General features: G+C 38.4%; 1 protein-coding gene across 1 annotated transcript in view; it reads right to left on the reverse strand.

Moving 5' to 3' along the window:
• Window positions 1-636: 636 nt before the first annotated feature.
• CAAP1 (caspase activity and apoptosis inhibitor 1) overlaps window positions 637-26,923 on the reverse strand; it is a 30,122-nt gene continuing 3,835 nt past the window's right edge. Inside the window, exons 3-6 of the mRNA XM_065406655.1 lie at window positions 26,416-26,500; window positions 24,525-24,603; window positions 8,475-8,548; window positions 637-2,214 (exon numbers count right to left, since the gene is read on the reverse strand). Of these exons, the coding sequence (XP_065262727.1) occupies window positions 1,877-2,214; window positions 8,475-8,548; window positions 24,525-24,603; window positions 26,416-26,500 (576 nt within the window). The 3' untranslated portion in view covers window positions 637-1,876. The remainder of the gene's footprint in view (window positions 2,215-8,474; window positions 8,549-24,524; window positions 24,604-26,415; window positions 26,501-26,923) is intronic.

Here is a 26,923-nt window from a genome sequence, read left to right on the forward strand (position 1 = left end):
TGTCCTTCTGCCATATTCCTTTTCTTCATCTGCAAAGAAATCCCCAAATTGCCCCGAAAATAAGATAAAATTACAGCACTAGAGGCTGACTTGGTAAGCAGGATTCTGTGCAGTAACTAATTGGTTAGGTCCATTCTCCCTCACACATACATTCTGATGAACATCCTCCAACTGCTACATATAGTAGATAAAAGTTAGGGTCATCAATATGGTGACTAAACCAGATGCAATTCACTCAGGCCTCTTCTGCCCTTTGAAGAGTACTCACCATAAGAATCCTCTCAGCTGCATTTAATAATGTCCTTATTTTACAAGCAAATTTATGCTGCAGTAGGTTGGTACTATTTTAAACAACAACAACAAAAATCAATCTTGTTTCATCTTTAAGACCACACAAAAAGAACCTGCTACCAAAGTCAATGCCCACATATTTACCAACTAAAGGAAGCTCTTTCAAGTCTTGTAAGAGCATTTGGGGCATTGTGCATCACTAAAACAAGGCCTGCAGATGTAAATAATGGAAAACATTTCAAATACAGCATATAGGAGTTACTAGTTTGTTTTCTTACTATTTAATAAACATCTCATTTGCTTATTTGCATAAGAAGCAAACAGAAAATCCAATATAGCAACATGTAATGAACCATTTATTTTATTTAACAATATTTAACAAGAATTAGACTCACACCTGGGATGTAACAAAATCAAAAGTTTCTTTTAAATATACTTTCAATTATAAAAATAGCACCACTTCTAAACAATCAAAATTAATTTGTTGCAGTTACCAAATTATAGGAAAACAAGTTGTATAAAAGCAATTATTTATAAAGAAACATCCTTAAAATGAAGAATGAGTTTATGATTTTTGAATCCTTACAAAAATGCATAAAAATAAATTACACCGTCTTTCTAGAAAGCTATTTACAGGGGATCTGAAAAGATTAAATCAGTTAAATATCAAAAACTTGAGCTCAAAATCAGAAATCTTTAAACAGTTTCTGATCCACTGCATTATCCAATCTCACAAGATGATGTGCTGAATTAACAAAATCTCACAATGAGAGAAACAAAGCATTCATTTTCCTGTTTTCAGCTGAGATGTACATGATAAAATAATTGTGGGAGGAGACGAGCCAAATAAAATGACCAGCAGTATAAAAACACCTACTAGCATAGTTTGTCACTGGAATTACTTTCTCTAACAATAATTAACTTAGATTGCTTACCGAAAAAAATTCTTCTGAGCAATTTTAGCTCTCTAAAAATTAAGCATGCTGTTAATCTCCCAAAGTAAATTGTCATTCAATTTTAACTAGTTCATTTATATTCCTAAAAGCTGGGGCCCAATGAGAAATAAACATCTCAAATCATATCAGAGTGTTGCAAGCAGATATGAGCACTGTCACGCCACAGAAGACCTCTTCAGAATAGTACCTTTTTAAGAAGCACATGGAAATCAAGTTACTTAAATTGCTAACAGGTTCAGGAGGGAAAAAAAACAAATAAATTAGCAGTTTAATTGCTAACTACAGGAATTATGAAGAACCTACACTGTTCGTTTAACCTTTATTAAAGGCACCCAGAATCCTGGCATAGATCTATGACTTCTTCCCGATTCATGTCAAGTGATAACCCAGCAAAAAGAGACACTGATCTAGTGCAGTGTCAAACCAATCCATTTGTATAAGTCACAGAAGCAGCATGCCAAAGGCAACGAAAACCAACTATCAACAATTTAAGCCACAGGTCAGGATACACAAAAGGGTTTGAATGAGGAATGTCATGCCCAATCCAAATGCACTTTAGCACTGAAGAGAACAGACATCACACCCTTCAAAACAAATATAAAAAATATTAAAATGAAGCAAGCTTAGGGCTATTTTTTTACATCGCCAGCCTTCATCAGAGCCTTAATAGCCCTGGCCCTCATCTCAAGCTCCAGGAGCTCCAGCTGCTGTGCTGATGGCTGAACATCTTCTGATGGAGCAACAGCCAAGTTTGCTGCTTTAGACTCCTTTGGGCTGGATTCTGCCAACCCCAGTATCTCATTCACGCTTTTATCAATGTCCTTCTGAAGGTCATCTATCTGACCAGCTCCACTTCTGACAGCACTTTCTGGCACATCTGGACTCTCCTCTTCAATGCATGGGCCTTCTATGTCACTATCATATGCATCTGCATTTATGCTGAGGACATCACTATCTTCTCCCTTGCCTGTAACACAAATGTAACAAATAACCATGCAGTGCAGGGAGCCTAACAAAAATTTCCCTTTCATCTTAGACACTGCCTCTGCATAGAAATGTTTCTCTTCAGATTCAGAATATGACAAAAACCATCTATAAATTACAGACCAGTATTTCCTCTTCTTTTCCCTCCCCCAACTTTTAAGACTGATCTAATTTAGACAAGTTTTAATGCATTTTTTATTCCAATTTAGAAAACATGCAATATACCGAAGCAGCAGTGCCTGAAAAATTTATTCCATCATATGGAGTTACATGATCTATTTTCCTAATTAAAAATGTCATAAGGTTTTATATTACAATGAAGCTTCTGCATTACAAAATCATAGTTGATGTGGGGAACAGTTTATTATTTTAGAAGTAAATTTAATTCTCAAATGCAGTTTAAAAATACTTTGATTACTTTACAAATTACCATAAAGGAAAAATACCATAGCCAATGAAGATGCAAAAAAAAAAAAAAAAAAAAAAAAAGTCATACATTACAATTATCTAAGCCTTTTAGTGAAGTATTTCAGATGGATTTGGGTCAGCTCAGTAAAATTATAAGAGAAATGCTGGTGATGAGTTTTATTTTTCATTAAAAGCAGAGGTTTATTAGGAAGAGTTTAATTAGAAAAAGCAGTATAGTAACTAAAACTAGCAAAACCTCCATCACCAATACTCACAACTTCACCGTAAAGAGGGAGATACTATCATTCTTGACACCTTGGCTCCGCAACTACTTGGTGCTTGAGCATCATTTTTATCTTTGGATACGCTCTGATAATATTGCTTATTGCTTAAAATAAATATTGTTATTTATTGCAACAAAATGGCAAAATTACTGATTCCGAGGGTTTAATAGTGGCTCCTGGTAGGGTCATTATACAATAGTTAAGGCTGTTAATTCATAAATAGTCTTAAAAAATAAAATTATAGATTTAAATAAATGCATTTTAAAAATACAAATAACTTTTCACTGTGTGCTGAAGATATAAGGCAAAAGGTACATTCATACACAGTAAGGTCCTGTACTGCATAATGACAAAACAAAATGATAGTTTCAGAGCATATCAGCATTAGGATATAAACATCTAGATAGCATAACAATGCTTAGTAATTTTCCTTTTTTAAACTTCCCTTTTTAAAATTAGCCTTTTGCCAACTGCTTTAAAAATGTTTCCTTTCCGTGGATGACTTTTAAGAATTACTAGTTTTCTCCATCTGTTCTTTTAGCTCCTAAATCTCAAATCTCCAAGGCTGGGAAGCATTATTGATCTGCCAGTATTGCTCATCAACAACAAAGCCACTGATATACTGGAAACCAATGCAGTACTTCCTCTGTGAATTGCTGTTCTTGGACACCAGGCAATTTGAGTTTTACTAAAGCTCAGGTTATAAAGAATACATTGATAATGTAGTCTAATACAGCAGGGAGCCGGGGTTTGATGCCTTTAACTAATTGTCTTTGTATCTCTGGGATTTTCCTCAAGATGCTCACATTTAATATTTTATTGTTGCAAAACTTACAGAAAGGATTTTGCTAATCATTCTAAATACTAATGACAATTCCCCTGAGAGCATGTGTTTTAGTCCCAACATGAACCATTCTCCCTCCCTCTTCAAATAACAGCACAGTATGCATCTTTGAAAAGAAATTTTAGAAGTCTGCCTTTAGAGATGCTTGTTCATATTTTGGTGCCTTTGGTTGTATAGCATATCACCAGAATGCAGCTACATGGGTGAGAGGCATTTCTGGAAAACAGGAAGGAGAACTGAAAAACTCTCCATACCCATAGTGGGCCATATTCCCCTTGAACTTTGCACAGAATTCCTTTCATTCGATGAAAATTCTGTGTGAAGATTAACAGGTAGGATATGGACAACTGAAATTAAAATGTCTGGTTCCAAAATAAGTTTAAGCAACAAATTTTGCCAGAGATCAATTTTTCCTTTTAAGTGAAAAAGAACGCATTAGAAAACTCTACCCCTTCTATGAAACTCTTAGAAGAAATGCTTTTTGGAGTGTGCACATGTTTGCATATGAGCAGGGAAGGAAAATCTTTAGAAAAACATATTTTTCTTGGCTTTTATGACATAACTGTTGTCCTGAGGGGGTGAAAAATCAATATTGAACACCAAGAAAAATATATAATAAATGCACTTTCCTTGCTTAAAAAAAGAGGAGGAATGGTATTTCATCCAACTACCTAGTCAACAATAAGTTTCCTTAAGTTGTTTTATAAACACTAGAGGCATATTTAAGATAGCCAGCTGGGTTTTATTTACCCTAAATAAAAACTTAAATCTGAGTGCTGGTATAAAGAGTTCAAAAGAAACATACACATCCTCAATTCTGGAGTTTTGGTCCAGATTTAAGAAAGCACACAAGTCCCTATTCAGGACTTAAGTGCTGTCCAAAATAGGGATGCTTTCCTGAATCGAGGCCTTAGCTACTCAACGTGTGCAGTCCCAGATTTGTAACTTCAGCTACTGAACATGGATGCAAAAGCATACTAACACACAGGTAAACAGCATACGATGTGTAAAGCATACACAGCCACACGTTTCCAAGAGCAAGCTCATCATAAATTTAGTCAGGTATGGGAAAATGATCAAATTCCTATAAACTCTTGCTTCCGGATATTAGCATTGTTGATCACATTGATATATAGGATTTTTGTTTTGTGGCACTTATTAGGTGAATTATGACTTTTTTGGGAGCAAAACTGGTTATATTGGTTAAAACAATTTAACTCTATGAAAAATGTGTCCTCTTCTAATCCTCAACATCACATGGAGGAGTTTGCAGTAAGCATTAATATATAAGGCCCATCAGTCCCCTACTAAAGTCTTCAACACCACAGAAGTGATGTGTTTGAGGTAGTTTGCCGTCTCTAAAATGCCTTCACGGCAACCTCAAAAACTGCATTTTTACCTCAGATGCAAGTTTCACTCATCCTCTCCCTGCCTACAGAAAGGGGTGAGTGGACTCGGAACAAAATCTTACTAACTTTAACTTCACAGAAAGACCACAAGGAATGGGAATCATTAAGATTAAGGAATGGAAATTCTTCTGTCTTGCTACGAAGCACCAGTCCATATTTACTTAGCATGACTACATTTCCATGGGGCAAGAAAACAAACTGTATTTGAGGAGCCTAGTTCAAAGTTCAGAAGTTAAACTCTGAGCATGCTTAGCCTTACTGCCAATCTTCGCTTTCGAACTGATCAGATGGAGGGGGTGGAAAAACCTGAACACTACTAACAAACTGGGTCATTAATTCCTGTCCCACTATCTGTATAGAATAGGGAGCTCCCCAGCCTTCAAAGGTACAGGCTGTCCTGGGTTCTATCGAGAATTAGGAGTCTCCATGGCAGCACAATGCACAGTAATCACACAACCACTGGCCTACAAATGTTGTTTAATTAGCCGATGAGCTTCATTTCCCTCTTTTGCGGTTGTAATTTTACACAGTAATAAAAGTCTCAGATGGCATTTTTCTCATTATCTTTTTCATTTAGATAGCTTGTACTTATTCCTTCAGCTACAGTTGTGAAATTCATTTCAACACACTTAATTCCTTTTTTAACCATATTTTACTCACTTCTGCTTAGCCCGCTTTGTTTTCTACCTTTTTTTTCCTGTAGCATCACAGGCTCCAGCATGGAAGAAGAATGATTACTAAGTTATATTTTACAATTTATGCCCATATTCTCAAAAGCTCTTTAAAGCTAACATCTTGAGAAGCGCTGCTGTCATTGCCCAAAGCCATCATGATACCGTGGTTGATAAAGTCATAAAAAAGGACAATGAAGCAATCACCTGCAGCAGTCATCAATTCCCTGAGATAGCACAGAAAGAGTGGAAGAGGTCTGCAGGAAATCTGTCAATTCCGAGGTCACTCCATATAGTGCAACAAGCAATATTTAAAGCGTTTCTCACAAAGTCATGGCATCCTGCTCCTAACAATTTTGCAGCTTTTATGACATTCTTACTTCCTCCCTCCATTTAAATCCCCTCACTAGCTACTTCAAAAAAATAAACCATTTGCAAAGCTGTTGAGATAGGACTCAGAATTGTGAAATAAAAGTTGCAGGAAGCAAATAATATTGGCTCCTCATAAGAGGAATACAGTTCATGAGAATCTGCAGCATTTACTGATTTGAAAGTTATTTCTGACATTAGTATGTATAATAAGTCCAAATGAAAATAAACAGGCTGAGATAGAAGCAGCTATAATTCTAGTGTCACATATAAAATAATACTGGCAGTTGTTATACAGTGTTCATGAAATAGCCGAGCTAAAAGAGGAGCTGATGCAGGTTAAAAGCAGCTTCCAACGTACAGTAGGGAATCAAAAGTACATCACTATCTGTCTTAGTATTTTATCCAGTGCCCATCACAGCAGTACATGAATGCTTAACCCAGTGCATTTCTGTCTGTCCTAAAAAAACAAAGACACTAGAATCACCAGAATGATTCTATCATGAATGATTCCATAGTGATAATGAAAAGCTGATTTTGTACCTCTCTTTCCTAGAGGCTACAAATAAAGAAGGCTCATCTGTCCCCACCTGATCACCAAAAGCTGCCATATTGGTGCGATCACACCAAATGCTGGCTTGTTTGTATTTCTACAAAATCTGGAACGTCAAGAGTATTGCTCAGTTTGCACTTGGAGTACAGAAGCAGCTTTCTTTTAGATAAGGCCCCACATAATCACTGCCTTTAAGGAGATATGTACAATACATACCTTTCCTACATACAGTTTGAACCTGCCAAGTGAGTAACACTTTCAGAAACACTGACTTTAAGTGAAATGAACCGAATTCAGCAAAGATAGATCTTTGGCAGCAAGTTGTAAAGGGATTATGTCGAGTGATGGAATGCCAACTATGGTCACACCAGCATCAAGAAAAAGGAATGTGAAATAATCCAAAGGAAGGTGATCAGTATTTAGAATGATTTACATCCAAAGAGAGAGAGATGATCAAAGTTCCTCTTCAGCTGGATGGCCAGAAGTGAGAAGCAGGAGAGGGGGAGGGCCTGCAGTCTTGCTTCCCCTCAACTATACTCCCTTCTCCCACAGCTGAGTTATTAACTGTGCTCCTGCAGAGCTTCAGTAGTGCTCCCCTAGCAACAAAGAGCTCCAGTCCTGCAGAACGCAGAGGGGCAGGAGAGGGATGGGAACCAGGATTGCAGATCCTCTGAACCAGCCACACAGCCTTGGAGAAATCAGGTGGCTGCTTATTTTGAAAGTAAAACTCTACTGCCATCCTTTCTCCTTCCGTTGGACCTGGGCTCAGGGAAGAGGCTTTAACAATATCTGCTGGGAGCAAGAATGCCTATAGGAAGGCAGGACTCCACACAGAGTGTGATACTGAGAACTGCATGGACCCCAAGCTGAGACAGGATTTGGGTTGGTTTTTAAAGGGTTTGTTTTTTGCTTATAGCTACTTGTTTTAATTTATGGATCTGAAGATTTGCTTCTGCTGAAAACTGCTTTGTCAGTTCACCCCACTAGTTAAAAATAGACCTACAGTCTACTTCAGGACAGTTACTATTATGTTATTAGGACTTGAAGTTCTGGAGGAATTAGGAAGAGCAATGAATGGCTAGTTGCTTATACAACAGATTTACCTAATCTCTTGCTGCTGCAAATGGTTATCATACTGAACAAAGTGAAAAGATAGCATCAACTTCATGATAAAAATACATTTCCCCAAAACCTTTTAATTTAATTTTTCCTACAGAGTCCAGGGAAGAAACAGGAGGATCTTAATAAGATCCTGGTCTAGAGATCCAGCACTAGTAGGGTCTAAATATACATAAAACCCACCAAACTCTCTTCTGCCACTACAGATCACTATGGGTACAGTGCAAAAATGAAGAGTGGGGAGGACTTTTGAATGTCAATATTTCAGCATGAAGGCAACAAATGCCCCCATGTCATTCAAAAGAACACTCTGCTCCTATTGGAGCATCAATGGGAATTTTGATTGCTCAGCACTTCTGAAAATTAGGCCCATGTTTTGGGTTTTGTTTTGTTCTTTAAAAAAGTGATTAATCGTTTTTTCATTTCTATACTGTCTAGGTGGCACAGATGTCTGGGAGCATTTGATTCCACTGAGGATGCGTCACTGTTATTATTACTACCAGTTCAAGTATCCAGGCTGACAGTCACTGGCTATTGAAATGATCACTACCAAGAACACAAGACTTTAGCTTTCTCTAATACATACCTTGTTTTGACTCCAGACCTTCCAGTTTGCTGTCTTCCCTCAGAGAAGAAGTAGAATCTACATTGTTGTCTTGTCTGGAAACAAACAAAAACACATTTTAATTTGCACACTTTATTATATAAAGTGAAGAGGACTGTTTCAAAGAAACATTTCCTTTACATTAGCGTATAGTATTTGTTGATAGCCTGAATAAGGCAGGTTCTGTATGAAAGGGGCCAACAAGAGTTTACATATACTTTATAACTATTTTAAGCACTTTACAACACCATGGTATTTTTCTGCTTTCCTCAGTGACATACAAGATCAAAGTTAATTATCCTCATTGCACTGGTCCTACAAATGAATAATCATAATTGGCAGTATCTTCCCAATATGAGGTGCTTATTTGCAAAATGCAGCATAAATTGTCACAGGCAGGAATTTCGAAAATCTAGTTTCAGTTGCATTCAAGGGATATTTGCTGTTTACTTTTAGAATTAAGTAGCTATTTTCACCCTCACCAGAAACTAATGTTACCACTGAAGAATTGCTTTTAAAAAGCAAATTCAGCCAGACTATTGACCTGGGTTCAATATCTATTTTCCCTACCTTAAAATATTCACCTTTTTTTAATTCTAAGATTCCTACACCCTCCCACTCTAAGGTGTCAAGCCTGGAATTACTTCATGTTGCACAGCAGCAAACAAAAAACAGCCTAAGAGCCATGGAAACACATTTGTGGCCTGCTATCTACCTACAATTTTCAAATGACATTATTTATACAAAGCAGGGAAGTATAAATGAGAGATTGTTAGATGCGCCTGAAAAGGGCAGACACTGCTTACAGCAAGATCCTGAAATCATAAGAGAATCCAATGGTTGAGTTTAATGAGCATTTTGGCAGTAAAATTATTTTATATTCATCTACCCAATTTCATACCTCAGCTGTTTTCTTGTCTAAAGTTTGTGTAGTATGTATTATATTAACATGTAATCAAAGCAACCAACCTGCTTGTAGGTATTAAATCGGACCATAAAAAAAGAGATAGTATTACCATAGATCTTACCATATTCTAATTTCACAGTTTCAATACTCAAGACTGAGTTACTTTTCAACTATGGCCTTATACAAGTTTTTTCTTAACAAGGTGGCTGCAGATCTGTTTTTCTATTAAATAATCACAGATGTGTTTCGGTTTAGAATGTCAGGCTAATAAAACAACTGGGAGGGAATCTCTTCATTTTGTACAGCATTTCTAACCAGCCCCAATTTGCTACACAGATGCAAAAAAGGGTACACCTATTTTGATGGCTACTTCCCCCACTAGTAGTAGACATTGTAATCAATTCTGATTGGCCCTCCATTTCTCCCACAAGTTTGCACACAAAGACATGCATATAGTTATCACAACCATGCAAACAAATGCTTAGGAAGGTGACTGGGCATTTGCACACACAGATGCAATAGTTATGCAAAAAACGGAATGTTTGGCTTGATAGCACACACTCACTTTGACTTAACCTGGGTGAGGATCATGCGCTTCCTTCCTCTCTCTAGTATGTTTCCTACCTGCTGAAGCTGGGTGAGATGTTATTCCAAATCCCAAGGTTTCAATTCTGTTTGGCTCTCCATTTCCAGCAGAAGGATGGCAGAGGGGGTAGAGATGAGATAAGGAAAAGAGCCCAAGTGGGGAAAGAGCTATGCTGAACAGGGAGCTTGTTTATGTGAGCTTCCCTCATCCTAGGAGCCACCCAAATGTTTCCCCACAGAATGATTTTTGCTTTGTCTCTGGAAGGTCAGACATTTCAGGCTGTATTAGCTCTTAGATGCTATATCCAAAGCCAGAAATTCTAAGAGAAAATTAATTTTGCTTTAATGTGATCTTTTAAACATGTTAAGCAGGTTCTCAGACTTTCCTTCCTTCCTGCCCCAGCCTCGGGGGGCGAGGAGTGGGAGGGTTAACACAACCCAAAAACTTGCACTCTACCCTATTGCCAAGGAGAGTAACTGACTGGCTGTTTCCATTGCTGATGGCGACGTTGCTCCTTGGCAAGCAGCAGGGTCAGCTCTGACACAATCAAATAGTTTCCAGGGGGAAAGATGCCAAGCAGTGTCACCTCTGCAGTAATAAAGCTTCTGCTGCCCTGAGTCTTAAAGCCAAAATATCATTCAAGAATCAGAATCACGCCTTTGGCAGCAACCTCACAGCAACCCCTTATTTCTAACTATGCAGTTTGCTTTAAGTACAAGTAGTAGAAATAGCTAAATTTCTTTTTACCTAACAAAACATAAAGACTTTTCTGTCAATTGGAAATTATGTAGCAAAACCTGTTGCAGAATGTGTCCCTGATATTTAGACCATATCAACTGTTTTAGTAAAAAAAAAAAAAAAAAAAGAAAGAAAAGAAAAAAAAAAGCATCCCTGCTGTAAAGACCACCTGCTGTCAAAAAAAAGGGTCCCAAAGGCAATCTTTTACAGCACATTTTATTTTATCATAATAGGTTGGGTTTGACTGGATTGCTGATAAAACTTCACCAGCTGGATTTTAATAAGTAGGTGTCATGCACCATCTTGTGGCCAAGCAGTGGCAGAGCAGTCTATATTTGGTTTATTTTCTTAATATTAATAAAAAGAATTCAAATGCATAAGGACAGTGGGCCAAAGTCAGTCACTCTTAATTTACACCGGTGTAAAACAGCAGACACCCAGCAGCCAAAAGCAGATACAAAAGTGGGGCGAACCTCAGTATATCCCCCAGGTGTGGGGAGCAGGAGATATGCTGGATTTAACACTAAGGCAATGCCTTGGAGGCTGCAGGCCTCATATCCTCATTTTCCATATCAACCTTGGCTAACAAGTGGATGCTAAAGTTTGCAGTTCCCTGTGCCTCCTGGCTGTTAGGAAAGAAAACAGTCAGAATCAGGGAGTCATGCTCTATGAGGGAGTCAGTGCTAATCTTCGAAGTCAGCCACAGCTCTCTCCTGCCCTCCTTTTTCAGCTGATTCCCTCCTCTCATCCTTCCAATTTTGGTAAATTAGCTCCTCCACTTCCATTTTTCCCTTGGCTCTCCTTGCCATTCTCCCTTGTTCTGGTGGTGTTCTATTGCATTTTATACATTTTTTAAAAAAATAGAGGTTGGAAGGACCCTCTCTACCAAAACAATAACACCTTCCCTCTTTTGCTGCTTGCTGTTGACAGCAGTTGCAAAGTGAAGCGTACCTAATTCAGTGGTTTTCAACTTGTGGTCCATGGATCCCTGAGGGTCTGCAGACGGTCTAAAATTTCCAAATTCGTCCACACCTTTATTTGAATTTTTTTAGGGGGCTGCAATGAAAAGAGGTTGAAAACCCTGGCCTAATTCTTTTAGGCTGCTCATCTCCTTCCTCTGCAAGGACAAGGAAGGTAAATTTACAAGAGTTAGGGCTAGTCTACACGGCAGCGCTTTAACGTGGCTTGTATGGACGCGGCAGAGCACTGGGGGAGAGCTCTCCCAGCGCTCTTAAAAAAAAAAAAAAAAATCCACCTCCAAGAGGGGCGTAGCACCCAGTGCTGGTGCACGGTCTACGCTGGCGCTTTACAGAGCTGAAACTTGCTGCGCTCAGAGGGATGTTTTTTCACATCCCTGAGTGAGAAAGTTACAGCGCTATAAATTGCCAGTGTAGACAAGCCCTGAGTTTCACTTTACAGGCTTCCTTCTAAGGTAGCAAAGGACTTCCCACACCGATCTTTCCTTGGCAAGGCTCAAACAGTTATTTCAGATTTTCTTCTCTGTTTCACATAAGAGAATCAAGTTTTACAGGACAAGAATTAATACATACACATCATCTTAGATATTCCTCTTGGAAGAAGTATCAGGGAAGGTGGTTTGTTTCCCCCCCGCCCCCCCAAGAGGATGACGACAGATGAAATAAATAATAAGCACTAGTTATGTTACAGAATTGGACTCCAGACTGATCTGACTTACTAGGCCAAGGTTTCAAGACCCAAAATTCAGCCTCCAAAATATGTCAAAGGGTCGCATGGGAGGCCCAAGGTGTGTGTGACAGGGGAAGGGTTCAGGGAAGCCCAGGGTGTGTGTGATCGTGTGCACGCGCGCAGAGATTACCCTGCACTCACCCCTACAGAAGCAGCTCCGACAGCTCTGGCTGAGCTCAGCTGTGTGCACTGTAACCTGATTCATGGGCTCTCAGTGCCCAAAAAGAATGAGAAACACTGCAATAGATTCTCCTTGGTACACATTGAGAACAGTCAGAGCCTGATTTTGAGAAGCAGACTCATTTTGCAGGCATGATTTTGTACTTGCAATTAACTGTGCCTGTAATTCAATGCCCTTCAATCACTAGTCTCTGTGATTAACAGATGGAAACAGGCTATTAGACATCTATGGATTTTTGGTGCAGTTGTGCATGCGGTTTGTGAATATAAAATCAAAGAACAGGGTGAGGCCCTTAAAAAAAAAACAGGGCCTAAATTTTGAGGAACTATATTTTCTTGCATGCAAAACTTAATTGCAGTGAACAAGTCTTCTGTATTATCACAGTGGTCTGTGAATTACTAATAAAAATCAACATATTAAACATCAGTGCTGGCAATACTAGGTATAGTCCCTACCAGCATTATGCACTATGCTCAAGATTATTTGCATGATCCGGTCCTATATTTAGATAATCAAAAATTCATGGGGGCCAACTAGTATTACAAAGTCGTAATCAAAACCGATATGTCTTTAGGTTTCAAAAATTATATACAGTATTAACCACTGCAACCAAAATTTACAAATTTGTTTCAGCAAGAGAGCTAACTGTATAAAAGCCGCAATGCTCATTTTGAAAAATAGCAACACGCAACTGTTTCTGAAGCAGATTAAGGAGCAAATTTTTATAAATTTACCAAAATCCCTGTGGATGACGTTTTCTTTTAATGGAAAGTCCAAGATACTTTTTATTACATTTTGCATTAGAAAGGGCATAACGTTAAACGGAATGACAGGATGTGCCTCAGTAAATTTGGACAAATGCAAAACAAGCTATGAGTGTCAGACTAACATATCAAAAGCCTTGTTTTCTTGTGTTCTATATACTACAAGGTAAAAAGAAACAAAGGATATTACATTGCTTACAGCTTTTATATGTTGCCTATGTTCACAAACAAATCTGCTTCAAGTCCTGTGTTTCTGAAAATTCTTGAACTGCTTACAATATTTTCTAGTTTACAACTTGTCTTGGAATTATAAGCTAATTTAATGCACTATACTAGAAAAACTTTTTAAAAAAAAATAATGTATTTCATAAAGTTTGAGGGGTCAAATTCTGTGTAGAGGAACAATTTTTTTCTTAGTATGATCACAAAGATAGGGGGTCCTATACTAGCCTACAATAGATCCTCCTCAGATAACAATGGGAGATTTACATCAACTTCCAGGGTTGAACAAGGCCCTTAGGTAGCAACTAAATTTTAGTTAGTAAAGTTACTGTTGTACGCTGCATCACAGTGGGGGGGGGGGGGGGGGAAGTAAGCACGATACTCTCCCTGATTTGTGCACACAAATGTAGAAACTATGCAAGCTAGGTGAACTATTGCACAACAACCTTATTTGAATAATTGTCTCTAAAATGCCATCATTAAACTCAACAACCCATGTTATTTCAGAAAGTCTGTGAACTGTGGAAGACAACACTGCATCACTTACACTTGATTTCCATTTGGCAAGTTTTCTTTCTTTGCAACCATAAGTACTATAATTTTTTTTAAGTGACCACTTTAGATTCTACAGAATCTGATTGGCATGAAAACTGGTTAAATATCTTACATAGGACCAGGGATGAGTGTCTGACACCAGTGTACTTAGTCTCAAAGAAAATTATAAAAGTATAGCATATCAGAGATAGTGCCTACTATCCACAATTCACTAAAGAATTGTGCTGGACAACCAGATAAGGCACTTCCACCACCCACGCTGGGAGAACAGAAAGGAAATGAACTAATAAAAGGGTCCATCTAAAGATCGGAGATTGCTGTAACTTCTTAATGAAAACTTCACACAATGTCCTACCAGTAACTAGAAACAGAAGCCAATTTAAACAAAAAACCAAAACAAAACAAAAGGATTATTCCCCAGTTTTCCTTCCTTAGATCAGAAGCTCAAGCCTCCTCAACATCTGATATGGTTTTTATCTGGAGGTAGTACTTACCTGATTGACAAGAGCTGCTGTATCTGGTGAGTATTTTCTTGGTCTAAATCCTTTTATTTTGTATCTCCTTTTCCCTTCCTCTGTTGTATACAACTTCCTCCTCACCTGCACATTCTTCCCCACTCCCATTTGACCTCTTGCCACCTGCATATGCTTTTCCCTCTTCCTCAATCACTTCAAAATATTAGATGTTAGTAATGATTTGTGTCCAATGCAATAATTGTTTCTAGCATCTAAAGCCAGGCATGATACAGATGGGAAGCCAATACACTAGACTGCGTACAACTGGACTCAGACCAAGACAGAGAACAGGAACGTCATTAGTGATGTAGATGGAGATATCCTCCTGTCAACTGACGGAGGGCAGACATGCATCCTTTCTTCTGGAGCTTTGTGTAGCATTTGACACAGCTGATCATGAAATGTAGTTGTCCCACATGACAGAGGTGGCAGGAATCCTGGGGAAATGTACTAAAATAGTTTGAGTCCTTCCTTCAAGGACACACCCAAAGGATAGTGATGGAAAACTGCACCTGTACCACCAGACACCCTCACTTGCCAAGTATCACAAGGATCTTTTTTTCCTCCTGTTTTATTCAATATTTACATATAACCACTAGAAGCCCTGGCAAGCAGGGTGGATAAAAATCAATGATTTAAAAAAATAAAAATAAAAAAAAAATAAAAAAAATGGATTTTTTTAATTTAAATTGGATTTTTTTGATAAAAATGCTTTTTGAGGAAAAAACTATCTAAAGATAGTTTTAATTAAGATATATTAGAGCTCAAAGATATCTCATCATGGAATAGGGATTATAAATTCTAATTCTATAGTATGAGACAATATATTCATGTAATGTTTAAGAAAAGTTTTGTAAATGAGTTCCAATAGTTCATGGCTTAGGGACCCAGTATTATGGGGTCCCAGGGGCTTCTGAATAGATTATTTAGGTTAATCTTTCCATCTATCCAATGGGATTCAGTGCTCAGTCTAGAAGATACCATCAGAGATGCTTAGTTTTGCAGTTCTCAAACTTTACATTTGTGTCTCCAGAGATAACATGCTTGTTAACAGCAAAAATGTTTTTAAATAAATTACAATTTCACCTTTAAAGTAGTACTGAGTGTCAGTGAATGCAATGAGCAATACTAAATGAGCAGTATGGTAATAATAATTAAATAACTGCATTGACTTATTTTGTTTAGGAGAATCCATCCTCAACATACAGGATTCTGAAGACTATCCACCTTCAAGATCACCATAATTTTCTATAGTTTCAGAGTTATCTGCTAATGATAGTGTTTCAGTCACATCATGTATGTCACATAGCCACAGTATATGACCTGCAGCAAAAAGAAAAAAAAAATCTCCAGAATCCAGAAAAAAAAAACAGGTAAGTTTGTGATAAGAACCAGCAGATTACAAAAAGAGGTAATTGATGAAAAAATTTCCCGGTTTGTTTATGCAACAAACTCTTTCCGTATGATTGAGAACCCACACTTCATTAATATGATTCAGTCATTAAGACCAGGATACAGTCCACCCAGCAGAACAGATGTCGCAAGCAAATTGCTAGATTAAGTGTATGAAAGAGAAATTAAACAGTGTGCAAAAAGGTGTAGAGGGTGAAACTGTTAACCTGAGTGTTGATGGGCGGAGCAATATCCACAATAATCCTGTGTGACAACAGAAGAAGGGAATGCCTTCTGAAACAACTGATACATCAAGAAATGCGCACACAGCAGAGTACGTACAAGAAGTAGCAGTAAAGGCTATAACAAACTGTGAAAAAAAGTTTAAATGTCTAGTACGCAGCTTGGTCACAGACAATGCTGCAAATGTATCCAAGATGAGAAGAAATTTAGAAGAGAGTCCCAAGCTAATAACATACAATTGCAGAGCTCATTTGATGCACCTTCTAGCCAAAGACTTCAGTGTTCCAGAAATAAAGGCTAATGTTGTTGAAATTGCAAAATACTTCTGTAACCACCACTTTGCAGCAGCTGCTCTGAAAAAAGTGAGAGGAACCAAGTTAACTCTCCCACAAGACGTGCGATGGAACTCAGTAGTGGACGGTTTTGAGCACTACAGAACAGGTCTAATCTGATGACAGTTTGTGGACAAAATCGTGAAAAAACAGATGGCACTGTCACAGCCAAAGTTCTCAACATTGGGCTTAAGAGAAATGTTGAAAACATGCTGAGTACTCTGAAGCCTATTTCTGTAGCCTTGAACAAAATGCAGGGAAATAGCTGTTTTATTGCTCATGCTGTTGAAATCTGGAAGGAACTGAGTGAGATCTTAAAAAGAGAAATATGCAATGACAGAGTTAAATTACAAGCATTAAAAAAACAAATGGGACAAGCACTATCCCTAGCTCATTTTCTTGCAAATATTCTCAATATTTAGAACCGGGGGTCAAACCTTAACTGCTGAAAAAGAGGAGTTGGCTATGACATGGACATCCAGCAATCATCCTTCCATAATGCCAACTATAATAAACTTCAGAGCTACGGGTGAACCATTCAAGAAATATGTTTGCTGGTGATGTTTTAAAGAAAGTCACACTAGTGAACTGGTGGAAGTCACTTAAGCACTTGGATTCAGAGACTGTTGAAGTGATAATCTCACTTTTAACAGCAGTAGCTTCTTCTGCCAGTGTAGAAAGAATATTTTCTTCCTTTGGACTAATTAGTTCCAAACTGAGAAATCGTTTGGGACCTGAAAAAGCAGGAAAGCTTGTTTTTCTTTTCCAGATTATGAACAAACAGGAAAATGAAGGAGAAGACGACTGAGTTAGCTGCAGAAGCCAATATTTTAAGTTTCTCATGTTTCCCATGTTTCTCATGGCTGACAGTCTATTTAATTTTTGTGTTTTGTTTTTTTAAATATTTCACTTAACATTGTTTTTAACTAAAATAGTTAACAAAAACCAACCTGATTTTAAAAAACTTGAATGTTTAACTAAATTAAAAAATTCATATGCTTATTTTGTTAAAATATTATACATTTGCTGTTGAATAAAAAAATCCAGAATACATAACGTTGTTGTTTTAGTTAAAGAAAACAATTTATATGTCTGTCTGGTGATGTTCTCCACCTAATACAGCATGGCAAGAAAATCCTCCAAATATTAATGATTAACCTGTTGAATTGGAGATAGTTTCCCTCCCAATGACTTAATATCTGCTTCAATTACCTTTGGTAAATGAAATAACCAAGCAATCATTCATTTTCTGATACAGCTGTAAAACAAAATAAATCCCTGAAAATTTATAGTGTGTACCTTATAAAAATGAAACCTACATCTATCTCTGAGTTGTGAAGAATATGTATTAAGGTTATAACACACAATAAGAATGCACTTTTATGTAGAAATCCCTGATTAAATCAAGTCTTACTGACTAGTGATTTAAATCATGATCTAAATCAATTTGATTTAAATCAAATCCATCCTGTTGGCAAGACATCATGGGCTCAAATGCCAACAACATGCAGATGACATACAGATCTAACCATCCTTCACAATATAAGATAACTGTTGACTAATATGTATACATATGCAGGCTAGCCAGCATATCAATTTATGTATTATCTGTATCATACACATACAGATGCATTAAGCACCAATAACATTAAACACAAATACTGTAACAATGATATAGCCTAAACTGACCGATACCATAACTCTGTTCAATATTCTAAGTTCCCAAAACTCCTTGCATTTGCTGAAGTAAGCATTTGACATAAGCAGATAGGAAACTTGTCAAAATCAAGATACATTCACTCTATGTCTTAGTACAAAACAGAGAAGTAACTTCACAGACCAGTACCTGGAATGCTAGTATCCAAAACCAAGATAAGTTTAAAAACAGAACAACAAGTTAAGGAACTGGGACAAAGTGATGGATTGGATTTTAGTGGCATGTAAATAAAGGTGTAATTTTGGGATCACATCTTCTCATAATACGAATGTAACATCGCTGCACGAGACGGCTTCCCAGACACTGGTATCATATAGAACCCTTTTCCTGTACTATATTATTGGCTTACAGCAATAAACCAGACTGACATTGGTTATCTGGCCTCTTGAATAAAGTTCATAAGGAACCAAAGTGTGGGCAGTCATCTAACTATACAATTTAGCAACACATCACCACCATTGCTATCAAGTTAGGTCAGTATTGGCAGAGATCAGCTCAAGGATGAACAGCTGGTTGATCCTAAACCAAAGCAAGATGGAGGTTATGCTGACTGACAGAAGAAAACAATTCAAGATTATGTCACAGTGCAGTCTCCTCTGGTTGAAGACACATACCCATAATTGGTCAAGTAAGTCCTGAGTTTACAAGTGCTCTTGGACTTCTCCGCAACTCTATGCTGTCACACTCCAACATCTTCAAATAATGTATTCTACCACTGAAGGCTGGCTAGAAAACTACATCCCATACTGACAGACTATCACCTGACTTCAGTGACCTGCCCACTGGCCTACAGCAATGGAATCTACCCGGACAAGGACAAAGCTATTGGTTTACGGGAAACTCCAACTTGTACAAAATATAGCAGTGCACCTCATCGGCAGGAGGGAGGGGGGAATATTAAGCGGGAAGCTGTCTGTGAAATGCTGGATTCCCCCCTACAGTTACGAGGTATGCTAGGAAGCTGTTCAAAGACAATAAGTAACTTGTATCAGAAAAGGGATTTTATCTAATATAGAAGTGTAAAGACTAAGGTTGAGCCTGTGTTTGTTTTCTGCATAACTGGTACATGTTTGCTTTCCCTTCCTATTTCATCTTTGAATCTGTGTTTTTTCTATTAAATAAGCCTTTTGTTTATTTTTACCCCAAGTAAGTCTCTGTTTGCAAACTGTGTGGAGGGCCAAAGTAAGCTGGTATCTGGGGGCTAGTTTCACACCTTTGGGGGTGACAAACCAGGGGGAACAGTCCAAGTGTCCAGTAGTTAAGAACTCAGGGAGGATGGATTTGGGGAGACTCAGGACAGGAAGGCCTGTTGATGTCACCCTGCAAGGAGTAAGTAGGCTAGGGGAAGTTGAGACCTTGTGCTTGTGGGTAGGTTCCTCGTGTCAGAGATCTGAGCCATAGCAGCACAGTGTTAAGGCACCTGAAGATTACAGAGCAGGTGACAACCTCTTACTGGTCTGGGTGATCCCTAAAACATCAACATAAGACAGCACATCCATAAAAAAAAAAAAAAAAGAATATAAATCCACATGAAAGGAAGAACCACACGTGAAAATCTTGGACACAATGCTTAACACACTACAGGAAGGAGCTCTGATGTCATGATGATGGGTGCAGTATAAGAACCTGAATAGAATACCAGTGAACAGATAACAGGTGCTAATAGTGCTGCTCATATCTGCTGTGACTAGCAGTACCTGTGTCCCAAATGGTATAGTTCAACATCCTATCCTATGGGGATAAAGACCAGCTGAGGATAATATGTCTGGGTGCAGTCCTGTATCTGGAAGCAAAATATGTTCAAACAAAAATAAATCTTCAAACTGTTAAGCTTCCTAAACAAAACCAAAGGAAAACTGCATCCATGAGAGTAAGGTGACCAAAAGCCTATAAGCAGTTACTGATTAAAAGCAAACATGTTACACTGAATATTTCCACACAGCAATGAAAAAACCCACACAATTACAGTTCTCACAGCAAAGATAACTTGACTGCATTACACATAGAGAATATATATGATTATTAGTTAGTGGTATCCAGTATATTGGCCCCCCATCTACCAACACACATAGTGATCCATCAAGGAATAGCTTGAGACACCTACTCTGGGTACACTCAGAGAAGGCAATTCAGGAAGAACATTGTTTGGAAGGCCTCCAGGCTTCTACAAGATGTTGTGAGACCACCACCTGGCTCCTCTGCAGCCCACAGATGCCAAGGAAAAAAGTATTCAGCAGCAACAACTGGACGCTGCAGGGAAGGTCTTGCTGCTTTGTGCCCCCAATCTCTGCCCATGCTTTGGAGGCTGTCGTGGCAGCAAAAAAATCTGCTTGTGGCCACATTTGAGAAACACTGCCCTAATAGATCTGTTCCGTAGCTTCAGAGCTGTGTGCAGTTTCTTAACATGCAAATGTCAGATCTTTAATATACTATTTACAACACTGTTTGCTTCTTTGCTGCTGTTTTACAATACAACACCATTAAGCCAAAGGATTTGGGACATTCCAAGGTTTTTGCTAAATGAGGTCTAGTTAATTGAGGGAGCCAGTCAACTAGAATTTGTCTACGAAGCTGGCTAGCTGTTTCTTCCCTGTACTGAGGTTGGGAAGTGAGTTCTTCAGCAGCTTGTCAGTCCCCCACTTTGCTTTCCTATTTTCCTTCAGCAGGTACCGATTCCCCAGTTTAGTCTTGTAATAGGTTCTGGGGGATTGTAAGAATACTTTTTTCCTTGGCATCTGTGGGCTGCAGAGGAGCCAGGTGGTGTTCTCACAACATCTTGTAGAAGCCTGGAGGCCTTCCAAACAATGTTCTTCCTGAATTGCCTTCTCTGAGTGTACCCAGAGTAGGTGTCTCAAGCTATTCCTCCAAGGGCCAAGAAACCATGTTTTTAGCCCATTTCTGATTTACATCTAATTTGTCAGGTGCTGGGCGTGAGGCTCCCTGAGGCTTGCTGAAAGAACACAGTGAGTTCAATTAATGGTTACGTAGAAATTAGAACCTAGATTCTCTTGGCTCCAGTTCCTCTGCTCTTAACTGCCAGGCCAGAGCACACAGCTTTCTTTTTATTTTATCAGATCTAATCACTGTGTGTATTCGGATATCCTTTGACAACTGACAAAAATTATACCTTCAGTAAAACCCATCTATCCACAGAAATTTTAAAAGTTTACAAAAATGTTGACTTTGAATAGATGTGATTATTTAAAAAAAAGTCAGCAGGACTGAAGATGCAATCTAATTGATCAATGGTAATTCAAAGTATGATAAATCTTTGATTACACACTGGGACATGTTCTTCACATCTACATGTCTATGAAAACAGAGAAGACAAATGGGATTTTTAAAAAAAAACTTTAATGTAGTCTCATTAATATAATTGAGGAATATAGAAAAGGTAACAGTTTACATGAAGCAAGTCACTTCAACCCAAAAGCTGTACTGAACTACCCATCAAATCATTTGGTGACTCTTTTTCTGAAAAGACTGTCTTCGAAAAACAAAGATATATTCCCCTATTTGAACTGGTTTTGATCTTACACAACTTAACATTGTTTATAATCTCTGGAAAAATTTTTAAATTTACTTGAACATCAGCTTTTCTGTTATTTCCTGAAGAGTGCCATATTCAAGCGGTCTACTCCCTGATATGGTGCAGTTCTGACTGAAAGACTGTTTTCTAAAAGCTCTTACTGTCTTTCAACTTCAATTTATATTCATTTATAAATGGCTTGAAAAAATTACTTAACACATACTGGCCCAAAGATTAAGCCTACTTAGGTGCAAGATATTGTGACCACATCTCCTGCCTGCACCTTGTTCAGGGACTTGATCCTTTGCAGGAACCTGTGGCTTGTATGCAGTTCTGATAGTTTTCCAACTCCCCCAGAATTCTCTTTGACTACTAGGAGGGAGAAAAGGAACCTTTGTCTGTTCCTCTTTCTCCCCCACCCATTCTCAGGTATACTGGCTGCTGCAAGAGGTGTGAGTGTCTCCAGTATTCTACACCTCCCTTGGCCTTCTACCTTCACAGAAGCCAGTAGGGATGTAAAAGGTTACCCGGTAAGCATTAGTCTGACCAGTTAACCTGCCTGAACCGTTAACCCCGCCCGGGCCTGCCAGCCCAGTTGCCCCACTGCAGCAGGCCCCACCACCCAGCCCCAGGCCCCGCTGGCCAGCGGGATCGGCCCCTGCAGCTTAATCGGTTAACCATTTAACCATTTTAAATGGTATTTACATCCCTAGAAGCCAGAGGTATCTGCTACTCGACACTGCATGCCCAGCTTCTGTTTTTGACCCTCTTCCTCAGGAACTTATTACAGTGTTGCTGCTGCTACTCATAGCTTTGTCTGTCAGCTGCAGAGTTGAAACTAGCAAGATTCTTGTCAGTTTCACTGCTCCCCACAGGGTTCTGCATAGTCGCAGTGAAAACTGACAAGACTCTGCTTGAATATTCTTGTGATCTCTCTCATTGTTTTGTCAAACTACAGCAGAATAAAAATTGGCCAATGTCTTCAGCCTTCGGAAGACTGCACTGTGGTGATCTGATTTATATTTGGCTCAAGTCTGGAAGGTTATCTTCACAACCATAAGGGCTGAAGAATCCCTTTCTTTTAAATTTGAAGTTTAGATTCTGCGGCGATTAATAGTATTCCCCTGAGAAAGCCGCCTATGCTCTACGAGCAAATGGATTTTGCAATCCGTTCAGATATATACTAGTTAAAAATGATAAACCCTTTTTTCCCCTTCATATTTTTATTTTTACTGTTTTATTCACTAAGTGACACCACAATTTTCCTCTTAGTGACTTAGGGGGAAAAAAACTAACTATTTTATTTGCACATAAATACCATTTTTATTCAATTTATTTTGCCTGGAAGTCATGACTACCTGCTTCAAACACTAGTTTTGAAACAACTATAAGCTATAGAACTACAATCCTGAATCTTGACAGAACTGATTCAGCCCTTATCTTTCTGAGATAGACTGAGTTCTGTACACTTCACTATTAGCTCAAACCTTAAAAACAGGGGTCCCCCCGCATCTCCCCACAGCCATTAAAATCTTATGCACTTTTTAGAAGCATAGGATAATCCCACAGTATCCTTGGCCAACAGGATCCCCTCCTCACCCCAATGAACATTTCACTGGCTGTTAGCTAGATTTCCAGTGGTGGATGAAGGGACCAAGAGACAGCTTGACATATCTAGGACCTGATGCTACAAAGTACTTAGCTCACTGACTCCCATAAAAGTAGGAGGCATTCAGCACATCACAAAGGGTGATCAGCACCTCAGGATCAGGCTCACAGTTTGTAAAGGGCTTCAAGATTCATATAGGATGAAAGTGATATATTTTCCTGGTTTTACTTTTGCACACATAAGTATTAATGGGTATTAATGTTAACTACAACACATGCATAGATAAAAATATTCCCCTAAATCAGAATTCTTTATAATGGCATCTTAAATATGCAAAGCAGCACAATGCACACAAAAAAACCCACTAAGCTCTTACAACGAATACTAAGTAGTCTGATAAGGAGCCTCATACAACTTCTGCAAAAAGGATGAAAGGTATTTCTATTCTATTCTATTCAGCCCTGATTCTACAATTAGATCAGTGCAGGTGGACTTTGATGACTGGACAGTGCCACAGTAGGGCTGTGCATGGGTTCAAGGGTCCATCTGTGTGGATAAGATTGCAGAATCAGGGCCTAAGTGCTCGTGCAATTCCCTTGCAAGATCTCTGTAGTTAATGTCTTAGTTAATTTGCAATTACATAGAATTTTTGCACACGACCATCATCATCCAGTAAGGTATATACTGATTTAGTGTCACACTAAGGCTAAACTTTCTTTTTATTAAATGAGCAACGCAATGGTTTGGTTTTTGTAGGACTCATTTATGGAAATTACTTAATGGAAAGTGATGGGGCTAACAATTGTGAGGGTCTGTCTAAGAGGGATTTACGATACAACTTTGTCTTCAATGCAGATAAAGTGTTAGTACAGGTTTGTAGAGTTGGACCCTAACAATACCGCTCATATTGGCTTCAACTGGATTAACCATTTGAGTAAGGGTCTGAGGGGGTATTGGGGCCTTTGGTGCTACTGTGAACCGAGGTAGAGGAAAGCAAAACCTCTCAAGTTTTTTTTTTTTTTTTTATATACTCACTGACTGACTGATTCAACTCCGGTCTTATTTCCACCACGGTCTGCATCTTCATCAGTATCAGAGTCAGCACCAGTCTCACCTTGATGTATAAAATTTCAGCATATGAGATTATAGCCAAGTGTTGCTTCCTACCTGCTTGGAGTTATTTGCAAAACTTAATTTTACCCAAAGTCAACAGTGTAGTTTTTCCAGTTGAAGATGTTCTAAAATTACATTTACCCAAAAGAAAAAGCAATTTCTGAAACTGCTGCTGCCCACAAGCTGAGACTAGTTTGAACTATCCTTTGATTATCCATTAACGTATAAGAAAATCCAGTTGGTTGGGGCAATTCCAGCTTTGTTACTGTATTAAGGGTAAAGGGCAATGAAAGGCAGAGAATCTGCATCACATAAGCCCCACAGTGAGCTACACAAGAGGTGTTATAGGTGGACCACCCACTCAGAGGACCTCTGCATCTCCTGCAACCAAAGGAGAGCTCAACATTGGCAGAGAAAAGTTAGCAATAAACAAGCCAATATTGAAGGGAATTTGGAAGACAGACCAGAGAAGGTACCACTGGGTCTGAGCTAGGTATTATCTGTGAATACATGGATCTAGTAGCTGAGAGTCCCCAAGTAGGGAGTGCAAAAGAGGCTGCAGACACTATTCCAGCTCATGGGTTTGAATGCAGCCACAGAGCAGCTACACGTCAACCCCGGGGCCTGTCATGCAGCACACCCATATGAAACTCAATTACAACACACTAAACTGTGGCTTGCCCCAAGTGCTTGTACAAGAAAATATGACACCGCATTGCTTCCCAGCACAGGCTACATACGCGTGTCACAGCAGGGGACAGAACAGCCTACATGGGATTGCTACACACCTTCATGCATTGGGTGGGAGATTAGGTAGAACTATGACTCTACCCCAATGCATCAGCCAGCACAGCTGAGCTGGTACAGCAGGGGATGTAATCTGCTACTCATACATAACAACAGCAAATTATTTCCCTCTGTGGCACGTGGGGATCCAAGGAAAGAAGTGTGGCTATTAATAGCCAATTCCCTTCCTGGTCTGTTCCTGGGGCAGCACCGTACTGCCCTTTTCTATGGGCTGAGAGAAGATTCTCATTCTAACCCTATGACTCTATACAACAACCATGAATTTTGCTTTAATAGAACAACAATCTAGAGCTGGTCAGAAAAAGGGATGTTTTCCTGCAGAAAATTTAGATGAAAATAAAAAAAATCTGTTTTTCTTTAAAAAATTCCCATGGAAAAGTTATACTTTTTGTTGAAAGTCTGATAACTGAAAACTTTAGGGTGAAAAATTGAAAAATTTCTATTGAGAAAAATCTAAATTAAATATTTTGTGTTGGATCACTTCAACTTTAAACTGTCCATACAGGAAAATCGCAGGGGGTCAGGAGGTGGCAGTTTAATGTCAAATCAACACAAAAGAAAAGTTTGGGAGTTTTTTTGACAAAAAGCAGTTTTCCATAGAAAGACACTTTACATGAAAAAGTTTGTTTTGTCAAAACCCTTATTGTCTAAACTATTTTTGATGGAAAAAGTTTTTGAGCAACCCTAGGTATATCACAGCAGATGACATTAAATAAGTTAATACCTGTTGATAGAAAAATGTGGTTAAGAGCTATTGTCTTATTACATATATTTTGGTTTAAGTATGTAGAAAAATATAGCTAGCCAGATAATTTTAACTTTTTACAGTACTAGAAGTTTATTCCTTTCAAGTTATTTATTTTAAGAAATTTCTGAGGATGCAGTGGTTTGATATACAGAAAAGGCCCATCTTTAAGGTAGATTCCTTTAACTGGGCACTGTTGTACAATTAAAGATCAAAATCTGTAGAATTTACCATAAGAGAAAATGAAGAGCTAGTTCTTACCTTCAAGAATCTTCAGGAGTTTTTTCTCAGATAGAAGTTCTAACTGATCCAGGCAAAGTCTTTTGATTTCCTCCATGGAACAATTCTAAGAAGATTGAGGCAATAAATTAAAACAAAAAAATCCACATATCTGCGGAGAAGCATATATGCAAATCACAATCAACCCTCCACTTCTATCAAAAATTAAACAACTGTTGTCTTTACAGTGAAAGAATCTGAAATCATTGAGAGATGCAGATGAATCAAATCTGAAAAAAACAACTTTCTCTCCTCATCCCACCTCAAAGGGCTTTTGAATTCTTGCTGAGACCTGATGATCTTCTCTATCCTCTCTGATCCGGACAACCACCTTTGGAAGATGAACTGCAAATACAACATGAACGTTCCAGCCAGTTCAGCTCTACCTGCTGCATGTTCTCATTAACCAAACTGGCAGGGATATTATGTACATCACTCAAAGTTTCAGTTCCTCTCGTACAGTTCATACAACATCCAGCTCAGACAGCAG

The sequence above is a fragment of the Emys orbicularis genome, chromosome 6, assembly GCF_028017835.1.
Source record: "Emys orbicularis isolate rEmyOrb1 chromosome 6, rEmyOrb1.hap1, whole genome shotgun sequence".
NCBI lineage: Eukaryota > Metazoa > Chordata > Testudines > Emydidae > Emys > Emys orbicularis.